This window comes from Molossus molossus, unplaced genomic scaffold, assembly GCF_014108415.1.
Source record: "Molossus molossus isolate mMolMol1 unplaced genomic scaffold, mMolMol1.p scaffold_m16_p_7, whole genome shotgun sequence".
Taxonomy (NCBI): domain Eukaryota; kingdom Metazoa; phylum Chordata; class Mammalia; order Chiroptera; family Molossidae; genus Molossus; species Molossus molossus.
Window position 1 is genome coordinate 79,515,592 of NW_023425401.1, and position 12,777 is coordinate 79,528,368.

The 12,777-nt window shown below is 37.6% G+C and overlaps 1 protein-coding gene across 1 annotated transcript in view; it reads right to left on the reverse strand.

Annotated features, from left to right (window-relative positions):
- The window catches only part of ASZ1 (ankyrin repeat, SAM and basic leucine zipper domain containing 1), a 120,555-nt gene that overhangs the window by 5,345 nt on the left and 102,433 nt on the right, over positions 1 to 12,777 (reverse strand). Inside the window, exon 11 of the mRNA XM_036247196.1 lies at positions 11,899 to 12,004. Coding sequence (XP_036103089.1) covers positions 11,899 to 12,004 — 106 coding nt within the window. The remainder of the gene's footprint in view (positions 1 to 11,898; positions 12,005 to 12,777) is intronic.

A 12,777-nucleotide genomic window follows, 5' to 3' on the forward strand; every position in this document is an offset into this window, starting at 1 on the left:
CCCATCTTGGCTCATGCTTCAGATTTTCCTAAAATCTATCAAGAAAGCAACATCTGGCCTTAGTAAGTCCGATACATCTCACTAAGTGGCCCCAGGCCTGGCACTAGCCATTGCTGGCCTTGGTTCACAGTTTGGCCTCTCCTGGACAACTCTAAGTCCAGCACAAGAAGTATCCAATTGCTGACTGCTTTGTAGCTCAAGACAGATGGCCCTGGGTAGAACACAGGCAGCAACTGACCTTGGCCTGCACCTTCAGGGAGGCCCCAGAGCCAATACACCCAGTAGACAGCTTCAGACCATGTCAAAGCACCACCATTCAACCACCTCCACAAGCAACACTCTCAAGGAGTGCACCCGATGGGCACCAGAACCCCTCTGAAATAAGTCCTGCTCTGTGGAGTGGGCCCCAACACAGCTGATCCTCTATGGGGGTCAGAGGTCAGTGGCCAGAGGTCACGACCAGTCCTTGCAGCTGATCAGCCTGGAGGTAAACCCCTCCCATTGATGTATCAACAGTAATCAGGGTTCAACTATAAGAGGAGGGTACACAGCCCATGCAGGGAGCACACCTCAAGTACCCAGCTTGGGTGACTAAGGATGCTGTGCCACTGGATCCTACAGAACACCTACTATTTTAGGCCACTCTACCAAGCCTGGGAGACATAGCAGCTCTATCTAATACATAAAAACAAACACAGGGAAGCTGCCAAAATGAGGAGACAAAGAAACATGTCCCAAATGAAAGAACACAACAAAACTCGAGAAAAAGAACTAAACAAAATGGAGACAAGCACTCTACTAGGCGCTGAGTTCAAAACACTTGTGATAAGGATGCTCAATGAACTTAGAGCTTCAACAGCATAAAAAAGTACCATTCAGAAATGAAGGATGCAGTAATTAAGAGGAATACTAATTTACGGGGAATCAACAGTAGAGTAATAGATGAAGCTGAGAATCAAAGCAGTGATTTGGAATATAAGGAAAAAAAACACACACCCAATCAGAACAGGAAAAAAAAAAGAGAATCCAAAAAAGGAAGATAGTGTAAGGAGCTTCTGAGAAAACTTAAAGCATACAGTAAAACCTCAATATAATGGACTAATTCAGGCAAGGGGGTGTCCATTAAAGATGAAAGTCCGTTATATAATTAAGTAAATTTTCCAAATGCATGTTAAAAAATTGACAAATCAATTAAGTATGTATAAAAAATTTAATTTCACAAACATGTTATCTATATGTATTACAGTAATTTTAAATTTATACTGAATAAGTCCAATAAATGGGTGTATTTACCAGTCACCATGAGTAAACAAATGTACATGGCTGGGGTATGGCTCAGCACACATTGGAACATTGGTTGCACATGTAAAAAATGCTGCACAAAGTCATGCTATGCAACAACAGAACCAGTTACCACGCACGGTGTGATCACAACCTAATCACTCACCAATATTGTTTATGAGCGATGATTCTTGGATTTAAATATCTAGACTATAGTTGTAGATATGTAATATGTATTTAAGCCAGTGAAATTACTAGTGTTTTTTCCCAACATATAGCCTATTTGCTAAAATTTGTTAGAAATAACAGTGAATTATAAAGAAAAAATTACCTGTTATTTTAATTATAAGCAAATCCTGGTTAAAATAATTTTTAAGTTAACAGGGTGATAATTTTCACATGACATATGAACCAGAAATTTTTTTTTATTTCACTAATTAAATTTTGTTAGATGTTTCTCCTTTTCCCCCCACTGAGTCGCCCCTCCTCATCTCTCCCCGCCCTGTCCCCAGCTTTGTTGTCCATGTCCATTGTTCATGCATAAATGCATATAATGAACCTGAAATTTTGACAGTTAAAGCCAAAGTCCATTAAATTGAGGTCCACAAACTCAAGGGTTTACTGTACTAACATTCGCATCATGGGGTTGCTGAAAGGAGAAGAGATAGCGAAAGAAATTGAAAACTGATTTGAAAAAATAATGACAGAAAACTTCCGTTACCTGGTGAAGGATATAAACATACAAGTCCAGAAAGCACAGAGTCCCAAACAAAATGAACCTGAATAGGTCCACACCAAGACACACCATAATTAAAAAGTAAAAGTTTAAACACAAAGAGAGAATCTTAAAAGTAGCAAAAGAGAAGTTAGTTACCTGCAAGGGAGCTATCATAAGAATGTCAGCTGATTTCTCAATAGGCACCTTGCAGGCCAGAAGGGATTGGCAAGAAAAATTCAAAGTGATAAAAAGCAAGGCACAACCAAGATTGCTCTACCCAGTAAAGCTATAATTTAGAATTGAAGGACTGATAAAGAACTTCCCAGACAAGAAAAGGCTAAACGAATCCATCACTACCAAACCAGTATTACATGAGATGTTAAAGTGTCTTCTTTAACAAGAAGAAGAAAAAGAAAAGATAAAAAAATATGAATAGGTACTGAGAGAAGATTGGAAGATGGCAGAGGGATAGGTGGATCTTTCTCCTACCTCCTCCCAGAATGTAACTGGAATTAACAATAAACTGGCGAATATTCACCCTGAAATACCAGCTGAAGACTGGCTGAAGAGAATTTTTTTTTTTTTAATTCCTCACCTGAGGATATTTTTCTATTTATCATCAGATGGAGTGGGAGGGAGGGAGGGAGGGAGAGAAACAGAGAGAAACATTGTTATAGAGCCACATCGACTGGTTGTCTCTTGCACTACCTCACCAAGGCCAGGGATGAACAGCAACCAAGGTTACATGTCCTTAACTGGAATCAAACCCATGACTCATTGGTCCGTGGGCTGATGCTTTAACCGCTGAGCCAAACCTGCCAGGGCTAAAGAGAAAATTTTTAACAAGGAAGGGCAGAAATCACTTGAGACAGTATGAAGGGTGGGGACACAAGAGGCACTGGCCCAGATCCCAGGAGTGGTGGGCCAAAGGTGAGAAAGGTTCCCCCAGAAAGGAGAGAGGCCTGGACCTCAGGCAGGGCTCCCCAACCCGGACAGCCAGAGCCAGAAACAGCCACTCACATGGCAACCAGCAGCAGGGCTTCCATTAGCCAGGGAACTGAGCTGCACAGAGACAAAGCTGCTATTTTTATTTTTTAAATTTTGTTTATTGTTGAAAGTATTACACATGTCCCCCCTTTTTCCCCACTGACTCCCTCCCTCCCCACTCTCACTCCCTTCCTCCCTTCCCAGCCTAATGTCCTTGTCAACTGGTTGTGCAAATATGCATATAAGTTTTTTGGTTTATCTCTTTCCAAACTTCCCACCCCCTATACCTCTGAGGTTTGTCAGTCTGTTTCCTACTTCCAAGATTCTGGATCTCTTTTGATTGACAGCTTATTTTCTTCATTATGTTCCACAAATAAGTGAGATCATGTGGTACTTGTCTTTCTCTGACTGGCTTATTTGGCTTATAATACTCTCCAGGTCCCTCCATGTCGTCTCAAAGGGTAAGAGATCTTTCTTTCTTACAGCTGCATAGTATTCCATTGTGTAAATGTACCACAGCTTTTTTTAGCCACTCATCTACTGATGGGCACTTGAGCTGTTTCCAGATCTTAGCTATTGTAAATAGCACTGCTCTGAACATAGGGGTGCATATATTCTTCTGGATTGGTGTTTCAGGCTTACGATATATTCCAAGAAGTGGGATCACTGGATCAAGTGGCAGTTGCATTTGTAATTTTTTGAGGAAACACCATGTTGTATTCCATAGTGGCTGCACCAGTCTGCACCCCACAAGCAGTGTGCTTTTCTCCACATCCTTGCCAGAATTTTCTGTTTGAGGATTTGTTGATGGTTGCCATTCTAGCAGCTGTGAGGTGATATCTCATAGTCATTTTAATTTGCATCTCTCTGATGATTGGAGATGTTGAGCATTTTTCCATATGTCTCTTAGTAATTTGTATGTCCTGTTTGGAGAGGTGTCAATTCAGGTCCTCTGCCCATTTTTTCACTGGATTGTTTGTCAACCTTTTGTTGAATTGTTGAATTGTATGAGTAATCTATATACTTTGGATATTAACCCCTTGTCTGATGTATTGTTGGCAAATATGTTCTCCCAGAGAGTGAGTTCCCTTTCCATTTTGATGCTCATTTCTTTTGCCTTGCAGAAGCCTTTTAGTTTGATATAGTCCCATTTATTTATTTTTTCCTTTGTTTCTCTTGCCCTAGGCGATGTATTAGTGAAAATTCAGCTACCTATAATGTCTGAGATTTTTTTGCCTAAATTTTCTTCTAATATTTTTATGGTTTCACAGGTTACATTTAAGTCTTTTATCCATATTGAGTTTCTTCTTGTGCATGGTATAAATTGGTGGTCTCGTTTCATTCTTTTGCATATATTTGTCCAATTTTCCCAACATCATTTATTGAAGAAGCTGTCTTTTCTCCATTGTATTTTCCTGCCCACTTTTTCAAATATTAATTGTGCATACTGTCTTAGATTGATACCTTGGTTCTCTGTTCTGTTCCATTTATCTACATGCCTGTTCTTGTGCCAGTACTAGGCTGTTTTGAATATAATGGTTTTGTAGTATAACTTGATTATTTGGTATTGAGATCCCTTCCATTTTGTTCTTTCAAGATAGCTGTGGTTATTCGGGGTCTTTTATGGTTCCATATAAACTTCTGGAGTATTTGTTCTAGATCTGTGAAACATGCCATTGGTGCTTTAATAGAGATTACGCTGAAACTGTAGATTGCTTTGGGTAGTATGGACATTTTAATGATGTTGATTTTTCCAATCCATGAACATGGTATATATTTCTATTTTTTAATATCCTCCTCTATTTCTTTTTTCAATGTTCTGTAGTTTTCTGAGAACAGGTCTTTTACCTCCTTGGTAAAGTTTATTCCTAGGTATTCTATGTTATTTTTTGTTGCAATGGTGAATGGAAATATTTTTTATTTCCCTTTCTGAGTGTTCATTGTTGTTGTATAAGAATGCCATCAATATCTGGATGCTATCCTGATACTTTGCCAAATTCACTGATTACATCTAGTAAATTTTTGATAGAGTTTTTAGGGTTTTCTATGCACAATATCATGTCATGTGTGAATAATGACAATTTCACTTACTCCTTTCCAATTTTCCTTTTTCCTTCTTGTCTAATTCCTGTGGTTAAGACTTGCAGTACCATGTTAAATAAGAGTGGAGAAAGTGGACATCTCTGTCTTGTTCCTGTTCTTAAGGAAAATGCAATTAGTTTTTTCCAATTGAGTATGATGTTGGCTGTAGGTTTTTCATACATGGCCTTTATTATTTCGAGATATAATCCCTCTATTCCCACATTGCTGAGCATTTTTATCAGAAATGGGTGCTGGATTTTGTCAAGTGCTTTTTCAGTATCAATTGATATGATCGTGTGGTTTTTATCTTTCATTTTTTTTACGTGGTGTATCATATTTATTGATTTGTGAATGTTGTACAAGCCTTGCATCCCTGGGATGAATCCCACTTGGTTATGGTGAAAATTTTTTTAATGTATTGCTAGATCCAATTTGCTAATATTTTGTTAAGGATTTTGGCATCTATATTCATCAGCGATACTGGCCAAAGCTGCTATTTTTTAAAGGGCTGGTGCACAGGATTTTCACTCTCAGACACTAGGTTTTGACATAGGCAGGGCAGTGTGGACTGGAATCACCTGAGAACAGACAGAGGCAGATGCTGGGATACCTGGGCTGAGTCATCTCCCCCTGCCCTTGATATCACAACAGCCATTTTTCCTAAGAGGCACAAGCAGAAGCCTGGGGAAAGGCAAATACCCTGCCTTCCTGGGATACAGCTTGCCCACCCTAAAGAATCCCACTCACCCCACCATCTAGTATCTAGCACACCCCACCTTGCATCTGGACCCCTGCTGAGGAGGCAACAGTCTCAGGGGCAGTAGTCTCAGGGAGCATCAATGGCTGGCTTTGGGGAGGGGGCATTCTCTCCACATTCTAGGGAACCTGGCTGGCATTTCCCTTTCACAGGAGAACTGACAGAAACTCCTAGCTTCCAGTAAATCCTACTGGCCTAAATAAGAGGGACACTGCCTGACCAAGGAAAGGAAAATAGTCTGAGTACATATTCACCATCTTGCCTGAAGTGCAAACATTTGCTGGCCCACCCAGGGTCCTGTGTTGTTAAGAAAGCAGGCTGGGCCCTGGCCGGTTTGGCTCAGCGGTTAGAGCGTCGGCCTGCGGTCCTGAGAGACCCGGGTTCGGTTCCCGCTAAGGGCGCGTACCTCGGTTGCAGTTTGACCTAGGCCCTGGTCGGTTGTGTGGGTGGCAGCCACTCGATGTGTTCCTTTCACATCGATGTTTCTCTCTCTCTCTGTTCCTCTCTCTCCCTCCCACTCTACCTGAACAAAAAATGGAAAAATGTCCTCAGGTGAGGAAAAAAAAAAAAAAGAAAGCAGCCTGGGAGCTCAGCTTGGGCCCTCCTGTGGGCAGCCAAGCCCAGTGGAGACGGCCACAAGCTGTGGATCGCTTTGAAGTTTCAAACAGGGCAGGGACAGCCAAACTTGGACAGCTTCCAACATTGCATAGCACAAAAGTACATCCAGAGAGGCCCCAAATCAGCATACAAAACAGCCTCAGATAACATAAGAGCAGAATCCAAAGGAAATACTAGCAGGTACTAATATTTGCCATGATGAACTTCACCTGTTTTTTCTTTGGTGTTCATTTTTATTTTTTCATTATTTTCATTTTTATTGCTTTGGTATATTATTATTGTTATTATTTTTCTCTTTTCTCTCGTTTCTTTTATCTCTTTTTTTAAATTTATTTTTTGGCTAATCCTCTCCCAAGAATATTTTTCCACTGACTTTTAGCGAGAGTGGAAGGAGGGAGGGAGGTAGAGAGAGAGAAACATCAATGTGAGAGAGACACATGAATTGGCTGCCTCTCACACGACCCAGACTGGGGCCAGAATTGAATCTGCAACCCAGGTTGACCAGTAATTGAACCCATGACCCTTTGGTCTGTGGGCTGATGCTCTAAACCACTGAGAAAATCGATCAGGGTCATATTTCTTAATTATCTCCTCCTTTTTCTTACTCTATATTTTCTTATCCTTCACGTTCTCTCTCTCCTTTTTACCTTTTCATAATTTGTTTTCTCTTTTCTTTTTTTTACCATTTTCCTTTTCCTACTCTATTCATATTTCTTCTCCCTTCTTCCCTTTCAGAATTTTTTTCTCCTTAGTATTCTTTTTATATTATTATTATTATTGTTATTATTTTATTTCCTTCTTTTCTATTCACTATTCTTGTGATCTTTTCTCTTTCCTAATTCTTTCTTTTGTGGGTTTTTCTTTATTTGAATTATGTTAGTATTGATTTTAGAGAAAGAGGAATAGAGAGGGAGAGGAACATCAATATGAGAGAGAAACACCAATCAGCTGCCTCCTGCATGCCTCCTACTGGTGATCAAGCCCCCAAACCAGACATATGCCCTGACCAAGAATCAAACAGATGACTTTTTGGATCATGGACAACACTCAACCAATTCAGCCATACAGGGCTCTTTAGTAGTTTTTCTTGCTGTTGTTGGGTTCTTTTTTATGGGTTACCAATGATATCAAGGAAGAAATAAAAACTTCTTGGAAAAAAATGAAAATGAACACACAATAACTCAAAATCTATGAGACACAGTGAAAGCAGTCCTGAGAGGGAAATTAATAGCATTATAGCACTACCTCAAGACATGAAAAAGCTTAAATAAATTATCTAACCCTACAACTAAAAGAAATAAAAAGAGAACAAGAAAAGCCCAGAGAAAGCAGAATGAAGGAAAAAATAAAGGTAAGAGTGGAAATAAAAGACATAAAGACTCAAACAACAATTCAAGAGATCAATAAAACCAAGAGATGGTTTCTCGAAAAGATACACAAGACTGATGAACCTTTAGCCAGACTCATCACGAAACAAAGACAGAGGACCAAACAAATAAAATCAGAAATAAAAGAGCCAAGTAACAACTGATACAAATATAAAGGATTATAAGAAAATACTATGAATATCTATATGCCAACAAACTGGACAACCTGGGTGAAATGCACAAATTCCTGGAAATACACAATCTTCCAAAATTCAATCAGGAGGAATCGAAAACCTGGATAGGCCAATAATGAATGAAATTGAAGCAGTAATTAAAATAAATGCCAGCAAACAAAAGTCCTGGACCCAACAGATTTACAGGTGAGTTTTACCAAATATTCAAAGAAGAAATAACACCTACCCCCCTCAAAATATTCCAAATATTCAAGAGGAGGGAAGACTTCCCAACTCTCTTTACTAAGCTAGCATTATCCTATTTCCTAAACCAGTAAAAGACACTTCAAAGAAAGAATATTACAGGCCAATGTCCCTGATGAACATAGATACTCAACAAAAATTCTCAACAAAATATTAGCAAATTGGATGCAGCAATACATCAAAAATATATGCCTTGACCAAGTAGGATTTGTTCCGGGGATGCCAGACTGCTGCAATATTTGCAAATCCATAAATGTGATATATTGCATAAAAATATGAAGGATAAAAATCACATGATCATATCAATAGACACAGAGAAAGCATTAAAAAAATAATCCAACACCCATGTATGATAAAAACTATCAAAAGTGAGAATAGAGGAAACATACCGCAACATATTAAAGGCCATATATGAAAACTAACAGTCAACAGCATAAAAAATGAGCAAAAAAAATGGCTATTATCATAAAATCAACAAACAATAAGTGCCGGCTAGGATGTGGAGAAAAGGGAACCCTAGTATACTGCTGGTGGGAATGCAGACTGGTATAACCACTATGGAAACCAGTATGGAGTTTCCTCAAAAAATTAATCCTTACCTGAAGATATTTTTTTCTATTGATTTTTAGAGGGAGTGGAAGGAGGGAAAGAGAGAGAAGGAAAGCGGGGGGGGGGGGGGGGCGCGGGGAGGGATTGAAAAAAAGCAGGGGCGGGCATAGAGAAAGGCACATCAATTGGTTCCTTCCTGTAAGCATCCCAATGGAGGCTGAAAATTAAAGCTGCAGCTAGATATATGACCTTGACTAGGACTCAAACACACAACCCTTTGGGACCTAGGCCAAAATGATAACCACTGAGCCACACTGGCCAAGACAACCACTCTTACTCAACATAGTACTGGGAGTCCTAGCCACAATGATCAGATATGAAGAAAAAATAAAAGGCATCCATATTCAAAAGGATGAAGTAAAACAATAATTCACAGATGACATGATATCATACACAGTAAACTCTAAAGACTCCACCCGGAAACGACTAGATTTAATAAATGAATTCGGCAAAATAGCAGGGTACAATATTGACACCCAAAAATCAATGCCATTTTTATACGCCAATAATTAACTCTCAGAAAGAGAAACTAAAAAAAGAAAAAAAATCCCATTTACCACTGCAACAACAAGAAAGTAAGGTACCTAGGAATAAACTTAAACAAGGAGGTAAAAGACCTGTACTTGGAAAACTACAGGGCATTGAAAAAAGGAAGATACAAACAAGTGAAAGTATATACCATCTTCATGGATTGGAATAATTAACTTCATTAAAATGTCCATTCTACCCAAAGCAATCTATAGATTCAACACAATCCCTGTTAAAATACCATCTGCATATTTCACAGATCTAGAACAAATATGCAAAAAATTTATATGGAACCAAAAAAGACCCCCAAAGCCTCAGCAATCTTGAGAAAGAAGAACACAGTTGGAGGAATCACAATACCAGATATCAAACTATATTACAAAGCCACTGTAATGGAAACACCCTGGTACTGGCACAAGAATAGGCATATAGATAAACAGAACAGAACACAGAACACAGAAATCGACTCAAGCCATTGTGGTCAATTAATATTTGACAAAGGAGGCAAGAGAATATTGTGGAGTAAAGACAATCTGTCCAATAAATGGTGCTGGGAAAATTGGAAAGGTACATGCAAAATTAAAAAAAATAAAACTAGACCACCAATTTATACTATACACAAGAATAAACTCAAAATGGATAAAAGACTTAAATTAAATCTTGACACCATAAAAATCCTAGAAGAAAACATAGGCAGTAAAATCTCAGACATCTCATGTAGCAGAACTTTTCTCTGATACATCTCCTAGGGCAAGAGACACAAAGGAAAAATTAATCAATGAGACAACATCCAATTCAAAAGCTTCTGCACAATCAAAGAAACCATCCTCAAAATGAAAAGTGAACATTTGTATCTGATAAGGGGTTAACTTCCAAAATATACAAAGAACTTATACAACTCAACATCAAGAAGACAAACAGTTCAATTAAAAAATGGCCAGAGGATCTGAATAGACACTTCTCCAAACAGACACAGAGATGATCGAGGGACATGAAGAATGCTCAACATCACTAAATCATCAGAGAGATGTTAATTAAAACTACAATGAGGTATCACCTCACACCTGCCAGACTGGCAACCACCAATAAATCAATGAACAAGTGCTGACTAGGATGTGGAGTAAAGGGAACCCTAGTACACTGTTGCTGGGTATGCAGACTGGTGCACCTACTCTGGAAAATAGTATGAAGTTCCTCAAAAAATTAGAAATGGAAGTGCCATTTGATCCAGTGATCCCATTTCTAAAAATATATCCTAATAATGCCGAAACACCAATCAGAAAGAATATATGCACCCCTATGTTCATAGCAGCATTATTTAATTATCTGTGTAGATCTAGAGTTTATTATGCTAAGTGAAATAAGCCAGTCAGGGAAAGGCAATTATCGCATAATCTCACTTACATGTGGAATCTAATGAATAAAATAAACTAATGAAAAAATAAGTCCAGAGACATGGAACAGACTGACAGATCTCAGAGGGAAAAGGGGCAACAGGGAGCAGGGGAGCTAGAAGACAGTAACCAAAGAATTTACATGCATATATGCATAGGACATACACATAGACAACAGTGTGATGAAGGCTTGGGTTGGGGTGGGAGCTGAATGGAGGATGGCAAAGAGGAAAAAGAGGGGAGATCTGTAGTATTCTCAACAATAAAATAAATTAAAAAGATAAAATTACACTGAGAATAAAAAAAATAAAAACAATACAATGGCAACAAATACATCTATTAACAGTTGAATCTAAAAATCAAAATAAATGAACAAGCAGAACAGTAACAGACTCACAGATACAGAGAACATTTTGATTATTGCTAGATGGAAGGGTGTTGGGGATTGGATGACAAAGGTGAAGGGATTATGAAGTACAAATGGGTTGTTATAGAATAGTCATGGGGATGTAAAATACAACATAAGGAATATAGTCAATACTATTCTAGAAACTTTGCATGGTGTCAGATGGGTGTAAGATTTATCAGGATGATTACTTAGTAAGTTCTGTAATGTTTAATCACTGAGGTGTACACCTGAAACTAATATAATATATATATATATATATATATATATATATATATATATACTATATTGAAAAATAAAAAATGACTTTAAAAATAATAGAAAATTTTCTCCATTTAAAAAACCTTATATTGATATTGTTTATAATAACACTCAACACACTGTTTTGTTTTAACTTCCATTTGGGTCTCCTGTCACTTTACATTTTAAACAGTTAAATTTCCTTAAGAACAAATGGCAAGTTGAATAGACTGATCAGTTTAATTTTTAGTCTGACTCGTTTTTGCTTTCTTGAGGTCTAGAACACAGTTTTTCAATTAATTATAATGTAAAGGAGTAATATTAAACATATTTACTTATTTAGACCTTATATGATTTTGTAGAAGAAAAATACAATTTTACTAAATCACTGCTGTTTACTGAATTATCAATAACTTATCTGGAATGTTCTTCAGCATTCATACTTTTCTTCACTTAACAACTTTTGTAGAATACCTTGTGAGAATTTACAGGCAACTCAGCAATGATATTCTGCACAGCTGTTATTAAATGGCCACATTGTTTGTTTAATTTCAGAAGAAAGTTGAGGAATTCATCGCCACTAAAGAGAGAAAACAAACAGGAATCACTCATGCAAGCCATTTAGTTCATTCTACTGGGCTACATTGTGTCTAGTCATAACATGTATTAGATTCCCTAAACTGGATTTATAGAATAGCTAATAAGTATCAGTAACTGAAACAGATACTAAATATACAAAGTAAACCAAATTTCCAATCTTGAGGATCTCCAAGTACAGAATGAGAGGCAATTATACAATTATAACATCGTTATTCACAGTCATATGAAGAAATAGTAAAGTACCGATTTTGAGTATCTACTATCTAAAGGCACTGCACTAGTTATTTTACATTTATTATTCTTTTAATGCCTCCTAACAACTCCTTTAAGGTAGATGTTGTTAACCTAAGTTTATAGTTGAGACAGCTAAAATACAGAAACAATGAACTTAGTATAATGAGAATAAGAAATTAATAGTGCTTCATAGAGATGATAACTTGAACTGAGTCTGGAGCTTTATAATAAATTTGGAAGGAAGAGAAGGTAATAAAGGTAAGGAAGAGAAGGAATTCTGGATGAAGAGAAAAGCAGATGCAAAAGTATGAGAGTAGGAGGTCACCAAGATATTACTAAAGCACAATTATGGGAAAGTAGTAAGAAAAAGGATGGATATAACTTTAAGGAACTTTAATAACATGCAAAGGAACTGGATTTTATCTATGTTATAAGGTAGAGTTATTTTAAAAACTTTAAACAGGAAAATAGAAAATCAGATTTTTGTATAAGAAAACTTATTTGAGGAGTGGTGTAGAT